The sequence below is a fragment of the Rattus norvegicus genome, chromosome 7 (assembly GCF_036323735.1).
Source record: "Rattus norvegicus strain BN/NHsdMcwi chromosome 7, GRCr8, whole genome shotgun sequence".
In the NCBI taxonomy this organism is placed as follows: domain Eukaryota; kingdom Metazoa; phylum Chordata; class Mammalia; order Rodentia; family Muridae; genus Rattus; species Rattus norvegicus.
The window spans coordinates 23,282,068-23,300,445 of NC_086025.1; the positions used below are offsets into that span (position 1 = coordinate 23,282,068).

General features: G+C 45.2%; 1 protein-coding gene across 5 annotated transcripts in view; it reads right to left on the bottom strand.

Moving 5' to 3' along the window:
- The window catches only part of Stab2 (stabilin 2), a 205,696-nt gene that overhangs the window by 145,130 nt on the left and 42,188 nt on the right, over positions 1-18,378 (bottom strand). For all 5 annotated transcript variants that reach the window (XM_063263071.1, XM_063263072.1, XM_039078516.2 and 2 more), the window contains 2 exons: positions 7,779-7,864; positions 6,269-6,338 (listed from right to left, as the gene is read on the bottom strand). In XM_063263071.1, coding sequence (XP_063119141.1) covers positions 6,269-6,338; positions 7,779-7,864 — 156 coding nt within the window. The remainder of the gene's footprint in view (positions 1-6,268; positions 6,339-7,778; positions 7,865-18,378) is intronic.

The window sequence follows — 18,378 nt, forward strand, 5'->3', positions numbered from 1 at the left end:
ATGCTGGACCCACCTGGGTAATCAGAGCCATCTCCTTATGTCAAACCAACTGGTTAACAGCCCTGATCCTGCCCACAGCCTTATTCCTCTCTGTCATGTAATAACACGCTCACAGGTTCCAGGATTAGGATATGGGTCTTTGGAGGATGGGGGTGGGGGTCATTGTTCTGCATACTGTATATTTCGATGCATGTGGGTATATTTAATATAAGCTCAGATGAGTCCCTATTATTAAGAGGTACTTGCCTAACCAAAAAATATTAGAAACTCATGAGTTACTAAGTTTAATGTTTTCTCAACACTTAAAATTGCACCAAACGCCTACCGTTCTTTGTGAGCATCTCCTTCCTGGACATCCTGTTCATTGTCTTACTGACCCTATCCCTGTTCAGGTCCTTTCCAGGCTTCCTCTAGACTGTCCCTGTAGTGTTCTGCTACACTGTCTCCAGTTTGTTACCAGCCAATCTGTTCTTGTATTTTACACATTTGATTTCTAAGTGTATAGGATGACTCCCCTTTGTTCCCTTCTGTCTTTGTAATGTAACCAATACACTGCCATGCTCAGAATACTGTAGCAGTCAGGTTTTCAACCTCAAAGAGCTCATGGAACAAGGGCGGAAGGAAACAGCCAATCACAGCATAGTGTGATAAATCTACCACCCAACACACCAATTGGAGCTGGTCAGGAAGAGATGGGGTGGGCATATGCTTCATGAAAGACCACTCCAAAGGGACAAAGTACGTTCATCCTGAACTCACTCACCTCTCATCCTTCACACGTGCACCCTGTGCGTCCCCATGCACCCTGCGTGTCCTGCCCTCTTGCATACTGTGTGTCCTGTCCCTGTGCATACTGTGCGTTGGCTTCTCTACATCTCTTTGGTGTGGCAGATGAGATCCTTCTCATCTTTCCAGGACAGCTCACATCTATGGTGCCATCCCAGGAGTCCCAAAGAAGAATCTTTGCCCCTTTGGGCTCCAGTGGGGATGGAGAGAAATGCTAAAGGGAATAAACTCAGCCGACGCCTTGACTCTGAACTTTCAGCTTTCAGAACAAGTTACCCAACTTGAGCTGCCTCCTTACATCGACCCTAAAAAAGCCAATACACTGATTTATCTTGATTGAGTCATTTCTTTTCTTGTTAAATTTGCCTCTGAAGCTTGTCCCTTTCTCTCCTTACCCAAGGCAGGACCAGTGCTTGCCTTTACTGGTCACTTGTTCTCTCAGGCATTTTTAGGTTTAATGTGATATTATTAATCTCACTTTATCAGCAGCAAAATGGGGAGCTAACTAGCAAGTGCTTGCTCAAAGAGCTGATGTATTTGGATTTGTCATGGCCATCTTTAAGTCCTGGTTGTCTTTTTTTTTCTTCCTGTTTTAGCAAAGCACTTCAATGCCAACTGATGGCTGCAGTGTTTGGAAGAGTCAGGCTCTAGAGAAAACTCAAGTTGAGTATAGAACTGACTGGAGTGAGGCAGGATCTCCACAGAAAGGATTTTTGTATAGAATTTAATAGAAAGGATTCCAGTCAATTCAGTTAAACAATATTCACCCAGTTTCTGCTTAGCAGCAGGCATGAGGCATGCAAACACAGGGTGACTTGTAATATCTCCTTTTAAGGAGGTCACAGAGTAGCAGAGAAGCCAGATCCTTGGGACATGGTGATGACTAGTGTTCTGTATTTCCACATAGCCAGTGGAAGATGGGGGGTGGGGTGGGGGTTGGGTCTAGTGGGAGGACTGAATGGTCCCACATGCTAGCAAGCACTGTACTTGTTAAGGTTGCTCTCCCAATAGCTCTGGCATCTGCCCCCTGCTGGGTCCTATCATTCTGTACTGGGTTAACAGGCAGGCACGGGCAGCCTCTGAAGCCTTCCCGTGACACTGCATTACAGAACTGACAGCCACTCCCAAGAATGTGTCCTTGGGAAGGAGAAACAAGAGGCCAAGCGATCCCCAGGCAACCACTCAGCTTTTCTGGGCTGCTGGGCACTTTTCTGCTTTCCCTATTTCAGTATTTATCTACTTATAGATGGTACTTGTTCCCCCGTGACATGCTCAGAGCTTCTGTCTCTCCTGTGTCCTTATAGAATCCTGTAAAGGCCATGCACAGTACATCATGATCACTTTTCCTATTTCCAGCTCCTTGGGGACAGGGACCTCATCGATCACTCAGAGAAGCCCATCATCTGTTTTGTGTCTAATGCACAGTGCATGCTCACCAGGGAACAGACACCTCGGTTAAATCCTCTGCTTCTTTAATAGTCACGCAGCCTAGTGTACCCTACTGACAATAGCTCGAAGAGGCATTTGAGATCATGGGTGGGAAACTTTTGTACCCTGCCAGGCACAGTAGGGTGTCACCAACAATACACCGATGTGGGTTGATTTAGGGGGAGTATAGCGAAAGTGGGTTTTGCATTGGGCTCTGATCAAGGCCACTGGCTGATTGACTGACATGGCCTCCAACCAATAAATAGTCTGGTGAGGGAGCAGCCTGGCAGTAGGGAAATCAGCATTAAAAACAGATGATCTGGGGTTGGGGATTTAGCTCAGTGGTAGGGCACTTGCCTAGCAAGCGCAAGGCCCTGGGTTCGGTCCTCAGCTCCGGAAAAAACAAACAAAACAGATGATCTGCAGCTGCAGAGATGGCTCAGAGATTAAGAGCACTGACTGCTCTTCCAGAGGTCCTGAGTTCAAATCCCAGCAACCACATGGTGGCTCACAACCATCCGTAATGGGTTCTGATGCCCTCTTCTGGTGTGTCTGAGGACAGCTACAGTGTATTCATATAAATAAAGTAAATAAATAAATCTTTAAAAGGCAGATGACACCCAAGATAGCTGTGCCTCTTTCAGACAGGAGCACCTGCTGGGCCAGCACTGTGGTGGGTGAGGCAAAGCCAGTACCCAGTGGGCACCAGACTGGAAGGGTTTATAAGTCCCCGGTCTTGCACCTGGGGAATGACCAGCGGTCATGATTTGCTTATTCCTTTACCCACGCAATGTGTGCTTCCCCGGATGCACTAAGAGCCTGGCTGGGTTGTTACCTCCAGGAAGTAGATAACAGTCCTGTTTAATAATAAGGAAGGCTACCCTAAGTCACATAGCGTTTGAAATTGGTTCGAGACTCAGGCCAGTCTGAATTGACTGGCCACTCCCGTATCCATGATGTATGAAGGTGTTTTGTCCAATGTGAGACTCGCTGGCCTCATTTGGCTATTTCTACTTAAATGCAGCAGTAAGCCAAATTTTAAAACTCAGTTCCTCAGATGTTTTAGCTCCATTTCAGGAGCCCGTGGATACTAGGTTGGACAGTACACATAAGGGAAAAAAAATCACAGGAAGTTCTATTGAAGTCTAGAACTTGAAGAACTTTTTTCCCTGGGTCTCTCTTTGGGCTTAATTCTCTGAGGGTTTGGGGTCAGCAAGATGGCTCAGCAGGTTCAGGTGCTTGAGGCCAAGCTTGAGGACCTTTCAATCCCCAGGAGGAGAGAGCTGACCTCAGCAGTTTGTCCTTTGACCTCCACGTATGTCCTGTGGCATGCATACACATAAATGCACACACCAAATCTTAAAAAAAAAAGTAACAAGAATAAATAATAAGTTTTATTCACTTAAATGATCAGTGCGTAAAATTCCACTTACTCAAAGCACTTGGGGTCCAAACCATCCTCATCTGTTTTGCCTTTGTGTTCTCTGTGGCACAGACATGACGCATATCCTCTTTCACTTGGAAATGTTTGCGGTTTCCGCCATGCTTGTGCTTATCAGCCGTCAGAGCTCAGTACTATGGAGGTTACATGGCTTATCTTCATCCTAACTGTTCATTCCCACACAACCACTCAGCTTTCCTGGGCTGCTGGGCGCTTGCTTCCCCCTTCCCCACTTCAGTTTTATCTACTTTATAAGGTTTAATTCCTGGTTCATTGAGGTAGGGAAGGGAGCCTCGTAGAAGGCAATACGAACATGCCATTTCTAATCAGTGAGTTCTATTGTAGTTGCTATCCTTTAAAGCAGCGTAAACGTTAAAAACACGCGGAATACCAAGACATGGTTTCAGTTCGCTTCTGCTGGGACTCCTGTGGAATGGTCTTTGTGGAGCCAGGTGTGAAGGAACACTTAGGATCAGGAGAAACTCATACCGAGAATGGTAATGGCAGGCAGCCTGACACCATTGGGCTCTGTCTCATGAGGCACTCCCTAGAGATGGCGATATTACTTGCTTCCGTTCATAAGAAATGCACAGAGAACGTGTTTTACACATTTAAATAGTTGTTGCAGTTAGTGACTCAGGAGCAAGAGCTCTGCCTGGGTCTAAGCCTTGGCTCTAACCCTTTTATCTGTTACCTCATGAAACTGTGCTTCTGGGTCAGGAGAGTGTTACTGGGGTCATGCATTCATTCTCACATTCATTTGTTCATCTGGCTAACACCAGCTGTGTTTCCCAGGCAGTTAACACTATGGCTGCTAGAGAGAAAATAGAATGAACTCTTGCCTTCAACAATCCCATGGATGGAACTCGAGAATATCACCCTGAATGAGGAAACCCAGTCCCCAAAAGGACATGCATCCATGATAAGTGGGTCCTAGCTGTAAACTACAGGATGCCCATGCTATACCCCACAGACCCAAAGAAGCTAAACAAGAAGGAAGGCCCAAGTGAGGATGCTTTAATCTCACTTAGAAGGGGGAATAAAATAGTCACAAGAGGCAGATGGAGAGGGGGAGCTGGGGGGGCAGGAGGGGAATGGGGGTTCAGGATCAGGTGTGGGGGAGGACCAGAGAGATGGCTACTCGGCCATGATAATGAATTGAAATCTGCAACTAAAAGGGGTGGGGAGATGGGGGTGGGATCTCCAGGATGTGACAGAGACCTGGGATAGGGGAGGTGCTTAAGAATCAAGAGTCACCTTATTTGTGACTCACAACATTGGGGATATGGAACCTGAAGAGGCCACCTCCTATAGCCAGGCAGGAGCTCCAGTGGAGCAATAGGACACACCCATAAAACTGTCCACCCACAATTTCTCCTGTCTACAAGAAATGGAGGGCTGGGGGAGGGAGCAGGGCCTGAGGGAATGGCCAACTGATAACTGGCCAGACTTGAGACCCATCCCTTCACCATGAATTAAGCACCAATCCCTGACATCATTAATGACACTCAGTTATGCTTGCAGACAGGAGGCTAGCATGACTGTCCTCCGAGAAGCTTCATCCAGCAGCTGACTCAGACAGATGTAGACACCCACAACCAAACAGTGGATGGAGCTTGGGGACTCTTTTGGAAGACTAGAAGGAAGGATTGCAGGCCCCTAGGGGAATAGGAACTCCACAGGAAGAACAACAGAGTCAACTAACCTGGACCCATGGGGCTATTAGAGACTGAACTACCAACCAAAGAACATACATGAGCTGGACCTAGGTCTCCCTGCATATATGTAGCAGATGGGCAGCTTGGTCTTCATGTGGGTCCTGGACAATTGGAGCTGGGGCTATCCCAAAAGTTGTTGCCTGCCTGTGGGATGTGTTCTTTCCAGCTGGGCTGCCTTGTCTGGCTTTACTGGGAGAGGATGTGCCAGGGTGGGAAGACCCCAAAGGGGGTCCCCACCCACTCAGAGGATAAGGGGAGGGGCGCATGGGGGAAGGATTGTGGGAGGGGGAACCAGGAGAGGGGCAGTGAACGGGATGTAAGGTGAATAAGTAAAAATAAATTAACAAACAAAACAATCCTGGGGATCAGAATGAGGAAGTCTTCCCTCTGCTGCAGGTGAAATGTATTACGAAACATGCCAAGGAACCTATGGGGCTGAATGTCTATATGTGTTTATGGATTTTCTTGAAAACCGAAAACATCTGCTAGATGTACCCTATATCCCAGTCATACCACTCCTGGGCGTAGTCCCCAAGGACTCCATGTTCTACCACAGAGACATTTGCACTCTGTGTCTACTGCAGCTCTACTCTCTATAGCAAGGAAATGGAACCAACCGAGCTGTCCAACACATGGATGGATAAAGAAAATGTGGTGCATAGACACTTTCTGGCCCCCAAACTGAGTCGCATCAATCTTGTCTCCTCATTAAAGCTCCAGTTTCATGTTCTTTGTTACAACAATGGAAAATTGAGACACTTTGTGTCTTAAAACAACACTAATCTATACACGTTTTGAAGGCTGGAAATCTAAAACCACCATTAAGTATCAAAGTAACCATCTCTGGGGATTTAAAGCCCTCCCAATGCTTTAAGTGAACAAAAATCAGACTCACCTGCTGAACAGTTGGGCCCAAAAACGTTGTCAGTAGCACAGGCTTCACAGGCTGTTCCACTGAAGCCTGCCTGCAAAACACAGGTGAATGACGTCAGACCCAGGGTCCTCCCAGGTGACTCCTATGCTATCTGGAAAGCCTCCCGGCAACTCACTGGCCACAGGACCAGTGTTTGCTTCTCAAGTGTGTCTTTCCCCTGGGACTTTTTTTCTTGAGGCCCCCTGAAGTCTTCATGTACATCATAATGGACACATGAATTTTGTATTTTTATTTGATTTAGTTACATTTTTAAAGAATGGATGTATCCTCTCTCTCTCTCTCTCTCTCTCTCTCTCTCTCTCTTTCTCTCTTCCACTCTTCCTCTCCTGGCTTGACATGATAAAAAAAAAAGAATGGATGTAAATATCTATCTATCTATCTATCTATCTATCTATCTATCTATCTATCTATCTATCTATCTATCCATGCATCCATCTATCCATCTATCCAACTATCTATCTATCTATCTATCTATCTATCTATCTATCTATCATCTATCCATCCATCTATCTATCCAACTGTCTGTCTGTCTATCCATCCATCCATCCATCCATCTATCTCTTTATATCTTGACCACAGTTTCCCCTCCTCCACTCCTTCCAGTCCCCACTTCCTAACCTCCCCTCCCCCACAGACCTACTGCTCCTCTGTTTCCCTTCTGAAAAGAGCAGGCCTTCCCAGTGATCAACCAAACATGGCATAACAAGATACAGTAAGATTAAGCACAAATCTTCATATCAAGGCTGGAGGAGGCGCCCAGTAGGAGGGAAGGGTCCCAAGAGCAAGCTAAGAGTCGGAGACACCCCCATTCCCACCGTTAGTGGTTCCACAAAAAAACAAAACAAAAACAAAACAAAACAAAAAAAACCCGCCAAGGTAGTCTTTTTTTTAAATTGTCTTTTGCTAAGGGTCTAGAGCCCTATAGAGGAGGGCTGTCCACCCAACGATATAAACAAGAGCTCACAGACCCACCACAGTTTCACCCAAGATGAAACAACAACACTCCCAGTTCTGCCCTGAAGGCAGCTGAACTCAATTCCTGTCAGGAGGACCTGTGTTTAATTCCTCGACAGTTTGGAATTTATAAGAGTCCCTTTTGTTAGATTAAGAATTTCTTCAATGGCCACATGCCCCTGGTTGGCCCAGGGTGGGGAGCACAGCGCCCAAAGGTAGCCTAGTGGTCGAGATGATGATTGACAACAGCAAGAAGTGACAGCTTTATATCCTTATATGTATTCATAAGCTTTACATGTGACCCCATTTTATGTCTTCAAAGAGGGTCATTCTGTAGATGTTTCTCCAGGTTTTATAGGCGGATACAAGAGGGAGAGACGACTCTGTTGCACATGGAGAATTCATCTTTTAACACTGTTATTCTTAGAGACTCCTCGTGTGGGCTTGTAATTAAGGTCGGTCAACAGGTGGGAAAGGGGAGGCAGCATTTCAGGGTGGAGCAGTTCTCTGAACTTACTTGGCAGGAGCAGCTTCCAGTCCCTTCCATGCCTTCGTCACAAACGCCCCTGCCACCGCATGGTGCCCTTGCTCCTCCTGGGCACTCTGGAATAATCAAACAGACCAGATTAATCCATTCATTCTAGACTGAGCCAAGACATGCTACAAGATGCAGTTAGCCACTTGGCGTGTTAGTTGCCAGAGACAAAAGGCAATTGAAGGCCCTATTGGTCTGATCACACGCTGGAGCCAGCCTGGGCAACCCAGTCAGTTCAGGGCCATCATGAGTTAATAACAAGACCCTGTCTTGAAAATCTAAGGTTGGAAGGAGTAGCATTTTGCTAGAGCACTTGAGAGGTGGAGGGGAGACTTCAGGGAGACTGGGATTTGAACTTGGGAGCAGCAAGGGTGAGGCTTATGAGGTACAGTGGGATGGTGACTTGACCCATTCCATGATGTACATATTTTTTTAAAATAATTTTATTTTTATTATTTTTATGTGATTGGTATTTTGCCTACAAATATAACTGTGAAAGAATGTCAGATCCCCTGGAACCCACAGTTGTGAGCTGCCATGTGGGTGCCTAGATTTCGCTGGAAGAGCAGCTGGTGCTCTTAGCCATTGAGCGATCTCTCTAGTCCCCCAGGATATACTTAAGGTGAGCAAAGGAAGTCAGGTCTCACCCAGAAATGGTTGTGAACAAGTATGCATTTTGCACTTCTGTTGAACTAGAGCTATGACCGATCTTCCCCAGAGGATTTTCCAGTCAGTCAACAAACACTGCCAAACATTGCATGCATACTGATGGGGAGTGACATTTATCAAAGACTCGAGTTGGGATAATGTCCCAACAAGATATAACTTATTATTATTTTTTTCCACGTGGAGAGGTTTAATGAAAAGAGAAGAGGAGAGGAGAGGAGAGGAAAGGCCAGCCATGAGCACGTAGAGGGAAGGGGGGATGGGGAGAGAGGGGACAGGGAAGAGGGGAAGAGCAGGGAAGAACAAAGAACAAGAGAGCAAGACATGATTTAAAAATGGTAGCAAGTGGCAGAAGTGTAAGTATGCCTACCCGAGGATGAATTTCCTTTCCTGTTATGTGTTGCTTGGTTTACAATGTGTGTGTGTGTGTGTGTGTGTGTGTGTGTGTGTGTGTGTGTGTGTGTGTGTACGACTGAGCTACGTTGACTTGGGCTTAATGTCAACTGGATGAGTTTTCACTGCCTGTCCTCAGCAGGGACTTTGAGCTATGTCTGATTGAGATCCTGATTTGCTCTTCTAATAGAGTTGCTATAAAAGGCTGACATCAGCCCCCGGCTTCCTTTCTGTGGGGCTACCTGCTCTTGTGGATCTTAGACCAAAACAGTACCCAAGGGCAGTGGGAGCAGAGATGATTAAGAAGGGTTTTGGAAGCCCTGTAAGTACATAAGGTAATACCACACCGGGAACAACTATCAGAAGGCAGATTACTTACTGGTGATTGAAGAGTTTGGGAGGACCGAGGGTAGGGACATCCAGGATAGGCAAAGGTCATTGGATGAGGGCTGAGGGCACCAAAATGCCTCATTAGTATGGGTAAGAATTCCAGGAATCTCTGGTGCTAGCTGACTAAAAGGCTCAGGTTTTACCAGGAGAAAGGACATGGATCCTATGAGCTAATTGAGGCCGTGTGTGGCATTCCTCAGGTAGAGGTGTATATGAGAGTTCAGAATTTCCCCATCAGAGAGGGAGGAGCCCTGCTAATGAAGGGAGTTCCCATGACATGCCAAGCTCCCAAAGGCAATCTGGTCAGTGATAGACTTTGACCTTAATCCGCAGTTTCCCCACACCTAGCGCTCTTTTTTCCACAAGAGTTTCTGCCATGGTGCAGTAGAGCCCCTTGCTAGCACTATGCCTCAGCTCCAGAGCTGTCAGCTAAGTAAGCTTCTCTTCTTTATAAAGTTAGACTGCCTCAGGTGTTTTGTTACAGTAACAAACTGGGCAGGTTTGCATGGGGGCAGGATGTAACTATTCAGACCATAGAAGATAAGGTGACTTCTAAGCACAGAGGAAGGCTGTTCTCTGAATGACGCTGGTGGCTCTCTCAGTATGTTGGTCCCTTAAGAGATGACTGGTAATGTGCAGATACAGTGGTGCAAGGGGAGACTTGCCTTGTCCAATGTGCAGGAGATTTTTCCTCTGGCCCCTTCTATTCAAAATATAAGTGGCTGACATGTTTGCTTTTTTTTTTTTTCTTTCTTAAGACAGGGTCTCACTGTGTACCTCTGGCTGTCCCAGAACTCACTAAGTAGACCAGGCTGGCCTGCGACTTGAAAAGGCTGCTTCTGCCTTCTGAACGGTGGCGTTAAAGGCATGCACGCTTTGAATCTAGGCTTTCTACAATAGTGGCAAAGCCAGTCCTCAAAGCTCAGCAGATGCTCTAGAGGTCTGTTGCCTGTGTGCCTCTTCGACAGACCCTTATTAAGCAACCAGACAGGCACAGGCTCAACATGGGGATGACGGAGGCATTTGCAAGGTGAGCAGACAAGAAGCCTTCCCGCTCATGGCTACTTGGACAGTCCGTCATTTTTGAAAACGCGGTGCTGGAATGAGAACTTCCCAAATGGAACTCTCTCTCCCAAAGAGAAACTGAAAGGAAGCAAGGAATGAATGAATGAATGAGTGAGTAAATGAATGAATGGAGGGTAGGAGGAAGAAAAAAAATCTCAGTCTGGGTTGCTCAGCAGCTGGCAGTGTGAGGGATTGGTAGACCCAGCGTGGGCCTGGCATTTGAAATCTTCTGCATTTGCATCCCAGGTTGAGCTTTGCTGGCCGAGTGGCTTTCTTCCCTTAGCAGAGCCCACGTCTGTCTCTGACATTCAGTTTCATGCCATCCACTTGGCTGGGTGTTCCTGGGGCTGGAAAGTTAGGGGACAGCAAATGCAGGTTCTTACAACTCTGGGCTGCTATGCTGGACGTTTTCTTCCTTTAGGATTGGCATGGTAACAGTTAATGACACTCAGGGAAAAAAAAATGAGGAAAGAAAAAAAAATGAGAGGGGGCCACACAGCCCTGTCTTTGTGGGGAGGAGAGGGTTGGGTGTCAGCCTGAGGAAGGTGAGGCAGCTTTGTAAGCCAACTGAGGACATGTTGTAAGAAGCCTGGCGCCCACAGCTCCCCCTACTGGATACTTTCAGGATTTATTCCAAATAGTCTACTTTGGCCCGGACAAATCTGATTTCCATTTGGCCTCAATGGACAGGGATGGCCAGATCATAAGTGGAAGGCCTTGCTAAAGTTTTTAACCTTTGCCCAGAGAAGAGCAGCTGACTGTGAAGATGGAGAGGGACAGAGAGGAGGGCAGAGATTTATTAAAAAGGTACCAGGAAAGCTCTTGGTGTGTGTGTGTGTGTGTGTGTGTGTGTGTGCGCGTGCGCGTGCGTGCGCACGCGCCCATCGGGCCCTTCCTAAATTGCACAAAGTCCCTCCTAGTCTGGGATAAGCCTATGTCCCTCCAAAATGCCTGAGATAGAGCTAAGGGTGCAAGAGATTCATCAGAAGCAACGCCAGCAATGAAAACTTAAGAAATACAAGCATAGTGTGTGGTGAGGTGCTTGCCACCAAGCTTAAGGACCTCAGTTTGACTCCCGGAGCCAGCATAGTGGAGGGAGAGAACCCATTCCTGCAAGTTGTTCTCTGAGCCCCACATGCCCATTGTAGCACACAACACACACACACACACACACACACACACAACACACACAACACACACACAACACACAACACACACACACAACACACAACACACACAACACACACACAACACACACATACAACACACAACACACAACACACACAACACACACACAACACACACACACAACACACAACACACACACACACAACACACACACACAACACACACAACACACACACAACACACACACAACACACAACACACACACAACACACACAACACACACAACACACACAACACACACACAACACACACAACACACACACAACACACAACACACACACACAACACACACACACACACAACACACACACACACAGAAAGGTAAAAGATACAAATTTATCAAACACCAAACCAAAGTAAAATTTACAATATCTGAATTCAGTCAAAACTAACTAGGCATGAGTAGTGAAGAGAGAAACTAGATAATTAAAATTAGCAGAGAGGACACATGTGTCAGGCAAAGACTGAGAAAGTTACAGTTCTATTCCATATATTCAAGAGGGCCGCAAGGAAAAGTGTGTTAGGGAGAGATGTACTGAAAACCCAAAGCCAAGCTGAAAGTTTACATGTGGAAATGCAACATTTGAGACAAAACACACTGTATCCAGTTTGAGGCTGCTCAGACACTGACAAATGTTCAATCTACAGGCAAACAGTAAAGACAAAAAGAAACACAGAGAAAAATCTGGATATACCAAGAGAGCATGAGTGAGCTGTGTGACGATGTCAAGGGGAAAGAAGAAAAGACATTGAAATTTAGAATCAGCCTTTCCCAAAATTGATGGAGCTGCTGAATGTCCAATTCCCAGCATGCAAAGAACCCTGAAGAACGGCAACACGATGAAAATCGCACACCACTACAAACTTAAAATCGATGACGAGTATATCTTACAAGCAGGCAAAGTCAACATGTAGTGATAATAGAGTACAGTTACCATGACAACAGCTCCCTGGTTGGACTCTAGTGCACCTAGATAACAGTGGCACATTTATCTTTAAAGTACTAGAACAGAAACACTGTTGCAAATCTGAAATACCATCTAAAACAGTAACATATGTAAAGAATAAAGACATAATGAAGATTGTTTTAGATATGTAAAGTCTGAAAAAGAAATGTAATTAATTGTCCAGAAAGAAGCAAAATGAGAGCAGATAGAGATCTAGAGACATACAAAGGAATGGAAAATGCTGGGCATCATTGTTAGGAGCTTAAAAAATGCCTGGTTAAGGCCAAATTGCTAGTGCTGCATTGATGTCTTATGAAACACTGTAGTTAAGTGTAGAGAACTAGACCATGCAGGATGGAAACATGCATGATGCTGTGGATGTCTGTGCATAGGGTGGTGTAATGTGACTTGAAGGTAGACAGCAGAAAATGCAATGTGTTTTTATACACACAGAACCAAATGCCTAACCCCCTAAATAGTATAGTAAACAAATTGATATGAAGTAGGATTATATAAAATAATTAAAAGGGAGGCAAAGAAGGAGACAAAACAACAGATGCACACAATAGAAAGCACATCAGATAGTAGCTATAAACCTGCCAAATTAAATATAAATGGTCTAAATACCTTAATTAAAAGGTGTGGGTTGGGGGTTGGGGATTTAGCTCAGTGGTAGAGTGCTTGCCTAGGAAGCACAAGGCCCTGGGTTCAGTCCCCAGCTCCGGAAAAAAAAAAAGGTGTGGGTTATCACACTAGATGAAAAGTTAAGAACTGAACTGGGTAGATGGCTTAGTGTGAAAAACACTTGCCTCACAGAGTGAAAACTGGAGTTCAGATCTTTTGAACCCATATAAGTACCAGGCAGAGACAAGGGATCTCAGGGCAAGCTGACTAGATACCTAGTTGCATTGGATTCAACTGAGAAGCCCTACCTTAGTGGTAGAGAGACTTTCAACATCTGCCTCAGGCATCCATATACATGTGCTCATACATGCATATATCAGTGCAAACCACACACACACATACACATGTGAAAAATACATCACATTTGTGAAGACTCACTTTATTTCTTTGTTTATTTTTGAGCAGGGCCTCCCTGTGTTGCTGGTCTGAAGCCCACAGTGTAGACTATGCTGGCCTCAAATTTCACAGGCAAACCTCTTGCCCTTACTTCCCAAGTGCTGTAATTACAAGGAAGCACTCTCACACTGGGAAAGACTCACTTTAAATATGCAGACACAAATATGTTGAAGGCAAAGAGGAGAAAAGGATGTAGCATGTTATTGCCTGTGGTGCTTTGAATGAGGGTCACCCCACAAGCTTCTATTTTTGAATGCTTGTTCCCAGTTGGTGGGATTGTTCGGGAAAGATTAGGAGGCATGGCCTTATTGGAGGAGGTGTGGCCTTTTTGGAGGTGTGGGCTTGAGGTTTCAAAAGCCCATGTCAGGTCAGTCTCTGTCTCTCTGCTTTCAACTTGTAGATTAGATGTAAACTCTTAGTTACTGCTCCAGCACCATGCATAGGAGCCTACCACTATGCTTCTTTCTGCCACAAACGGTCATGAACTCACCCTCTAAAACTGTAAGAAAGCCCTAATCAAACACTTTATTTTGTTTCTGTTGCTGAAAAAGATGCCACGGCTTGGCCATTGCCTTTTTTTTTTTTTTTTTTTTTTTTACAGCAATAGAAAAGTAGTTAAGGGGCTGGAGAGATCACTCGGGGGGTTAAAAGCACTGACTGCTCTTCCAGAGGTCCTGAGTTCAATTCCCAGCAACCACATGGTGGCTCACAACCATCTGTGATGAGACCTGATGCCCTCTTCTGATGTGTCTGAAGACAGCTGCAGTGTACTTATATATAATAAATAAATAAATCTTATGAAAAATGAAAAGTAGCTAAGACACCACCAATCACAAGAAAGCTGGGGTGGGCAGAACTCATTGGACAAGTAGATTTCAGAGTAGGACATTTTGACCAGGGATAAGAAAGATAATTTTACAGTGCGTGCTATGATGCCAGCTCATCAAGAGAATGTAAATCATAACTTTAATGAATATAGGAAATGAAATAAAACTCTGTAAAACTCCAAGAAGTTGTTAAATCCAGAGCCACAGATTGCATCCCTTCTCTTCAATAATTGGTGGAGTAGGTGGCCGTCAAATCTTTAAGGCTAGAGAAACCTTGAACAGTCCTGTCAATCAACTTGACCTCATTGGCACAGAGCATTGCCGAAGGACTCAGGTCACACCTTTCATTTCATTTCTTTTCACTTCATTTTTTTTAGAACAAGAGAAACATTTTCCAAGAGAGGTGATATTTTGGGATTTGTTTTTTAGGCTCAGGATTTTAAAGCAACTCTTCACAAATTTGGAGAGACTGAAATCCAATTAAGACTCCTTTCTGACCGCAGTGGGATTGAGTGATGTATAGAGGCAAGATAACAGCAGTTAAATCCTACGTAATGTTATGGCGGACATGAACAAACAGACCCTGTATGGGACGACAAAGGTCCTGGTGTAACCAAAATGACTTTGACGGTGTCTGAGTTGGAGGACATACGCTTCTCGGTTTCTACGAGGGAGGGGAGTAACTGAGGGTAATTTACTCCTTAGCCAGATGAATCGGTATATAGCATGGGAGTGCTGAAGGACCGGACATGCCCAGCTGAAGGACCGGACATGCCCAGCTGAGTGCAGAAGAGAAGCACACAAATACTTAAACTGTTTTCTAGACTCCCACCGAAGCAGTACAGTAAACAGAAAGTCTTTTAAAGAAATGTGGCTGTAGCTGGGTGTGACAGCTCATGCATTGGGGGGTAGATTTAGGAGGATCAGGGGTTCCAGGTGAGTTTCAGCTACTTACGGAGTTTGAAGCCAGCCTTGGTTACATGATATCCTGTGCACACAGGAAGGAAGGCCGGCAGGCGCGTGTGTGTGCACATGTACAGACACAGAACCAAAAACCAAAAGACTAACATCTCCAGCGAATGTTGCTGAAATTATTGGAAATGAGCTTTGATCCACATCTTTGCCCAGACCAAAAAAAAAAAAAAAAAAAAAAAAAAAAAAAAAAAAAAAAAAAAAAGGCTAACATAACCTAAATATAAAACCTAAAACTGTGAAGCTGGGTGAGCCAAAGGCTCTTAGGCATGATACAAGGAACAGGATTTGTTTGTTGAAGGAAAACCGCTCCCCTGGCCTTACCTTGCAAAGGTACTAGTTAGAAGGCACAAGGGGAGACGTGTACTATAAAGAAGGACTCGTGGGTCACAAGTCCGATCAACAGCCTGCGTCTGATGTATCTAAAGAACTCTCCAAATTTAACCACAGAGGAAAACTGACCCCAAAGGTGTGCAAATGGGTACAAGAGTCTGAGGCTGAGATTGCCATTCCAGCACGCCTCTGTGTAAGGAGTAGCATTTATAAGTGCACTGGTAGCCAAGAATGGTTTTGAATCTCAACTATTTGGTGAGCTGATGTCTTTCTAAGATTCTATCTGCCCAGGAAGGCAGATAGGAGGGGTTGTCGTAGGCAGATGCCTATTTAATCTTTGTGTCTAGACGGGAAAAACCCTGCTGACCTAGAGGTGAGCATTGGTGAGAGTCATCTAGGAAATGCTGAAAGTTAGTCTCAAAATACCACTACCTATCTGTAGCTATACAAAAATGAAAGACGGGTCAAGGGTTATCATCAGGTAATGGCCAAGACTCTGGGTCTGACTTGTGACTTCCGGTGAGCTGCTAGGATCTTAGGAGTCTGCTCAGACAGACTCGGTGCTCTCTGCTATGAGCCTTGGCAAGTGTGTTCGCTGAGTGGGGACATTTATTTTAGAGGAAATTGTTTGGGTAAATGAGGATGTTATAAAAAAAGAAGTAAGGACGTTCAAGATGTAAGTTAGAGTAGTGAAAAGGCTTATTTGATACTCCTTAGAATGGTTAAAGAAATTAAGAAAATAATTATATTGGCTTTAACGGTGGATCACCAACAGACAAAGCCCTCATACACTGTTGAAAAAAAAAACAAGAAACCAACAACAACAACAACAAAATACCAGTAGAGGAGCTGGAGAGGCGGCTGAGAGGTTAGGGGTTCCTGACGTCAAATCTCAAGATCGTGAATTCAATCGCTGTGACCCATCTGCTGGAAAGAGAAAACCTACTCCCCCACCCCAAATTGTCTTCTGACTTCCTCCTACACACCCCAGCACATATGTGCTCACACAGAACAACACAAACAAACAAATAAATAAAATTAAAAAAAGGAAAATGATCAGATACTTTAGAAAGTGGTTTGGAAGTTTTTATTCTTATTTATTTACTTTTTATATTCAACATGTAGCCCAGCTCTCCTATTTCTAAGTATTTATTTAGGTGAAAGAAAACTTATGCTCTCAAAAAGGCTTGTTACCTAAATTTCCACAGCATCCTTATCCTTTATGGTCCTACACTGGAAATAACCCCAATGTCTGTGACGTAGTGAGTAGATTGTGGGCAGCCACAGAATGGAGCACTGGGAAGGACCATGATGGGCAAGCAGCACAGATCTAGGGTGCATTGTGTTAAATGAAAGAAGCCAGGCTTGTGTGTGTGAGTGTGTGTGTGTGTGTGTGTGTGTGTGTGTGAGAGAGAGAGAGAGAGTGTGTGTGTGTGTGTGTGTGAGAGAGAGAGAGAGAGAGAGAGAGAGAGGGTGTGTGTGTGAGAGAGAGAGAGAGAGTGTGTGTGTGTGTGTGTGTGTGTGAGAGAGAGAGAGAGAGAGAGAGAGAGAGAGAGAGAGAGAGAGTGTGTGTGTGTGTATGTGTGCAGTGCGGCTTGGGGATAGATCACTCCATGTGCAGTCATGAGGACTTGGGCTTGGAGTCTCAGACCCCACAATAAACCTGGACTGCAGAACATGCTCTTGTGATCTCAGCTCTCCTACAGTGACCTGGGAGGCAGGGAAAGGTGAATGCTCAGAAGCCAGGGGCCAACTGTCCTTTAAGTCACCTATGACAGAGTGGGGTGCACAGCAGCACACAAGAGACTCTCAAGCAAAGTGAAAGGAGGGGACTGACATTAAGGTGGTCCTGACTTCCACACACCCATACCTGTGTGCACACACATGCATGCATGCACAGAGGAGGGAGGGATGGAGGAAGGAAGGGGGAGAAGGAGGGCGGGAGACACAGAAAGACAGACAGAGGCAGAAAGAGAGAGTGAGAGAGAGGAGGAAGAGGAGGAGAAGGAGGAGAAGGAGGAGGAGGAGGAGGAGAAGAGGAGGAAGAGGAAGAGGAAGAAGAAGAAGAAGAAAGGAAGAAGAAGAAGAAGAAGAAGAAGAAGAAGAAGAAGAAGAAGAAGAAGAAGAAGAAGAAGAAGAAGAGAGGAAGCAAGAAAGGCATTTTAAAAAGCTTAAATAACCATATCCTACTAGGAGAAAACTTTTACTATAAGTAAATTATGACCGAAGAATGCATGGGCCAAATATCCACTAGAACTGATGTGTGCTTCAGTCAGGTTAGGAGAAGGTAATCATACTCTTGTAAGTGATTGATCTTTCTTCTATTTAGAACGCAGTCATGCATTTTTCTACAGTTTATACCTACTGGCATGAAAGCGGGTCTAAGAGTCAGATGTGTTTACTTGTTGTAGCACAGCAGATCCATCCTAAGGCCCTGTTCACACTGGACACATGCTGTACCACCTGACTGCCCTAGCCCAGACGTGGACTTTTTTTTTTCTTTTTTTCGGAGCTGGGGTCCGAACCCAGGGCCTTGCGCTTGCTAGGCAAGCGCTCTACCACTGAGCTAAATCCCCAACCCAGACGTGGACTTCTAAGTGTGTCTCTGGATCGTTACCCGTTAAATGCCAAGGTCTCATTGCACCTCAGTATGAGAATCCAGGAAGAGTTGTTCAGCGTTTACACAACCATTCAGCAAATCAGAGCTGTGCCAGCCAGGGC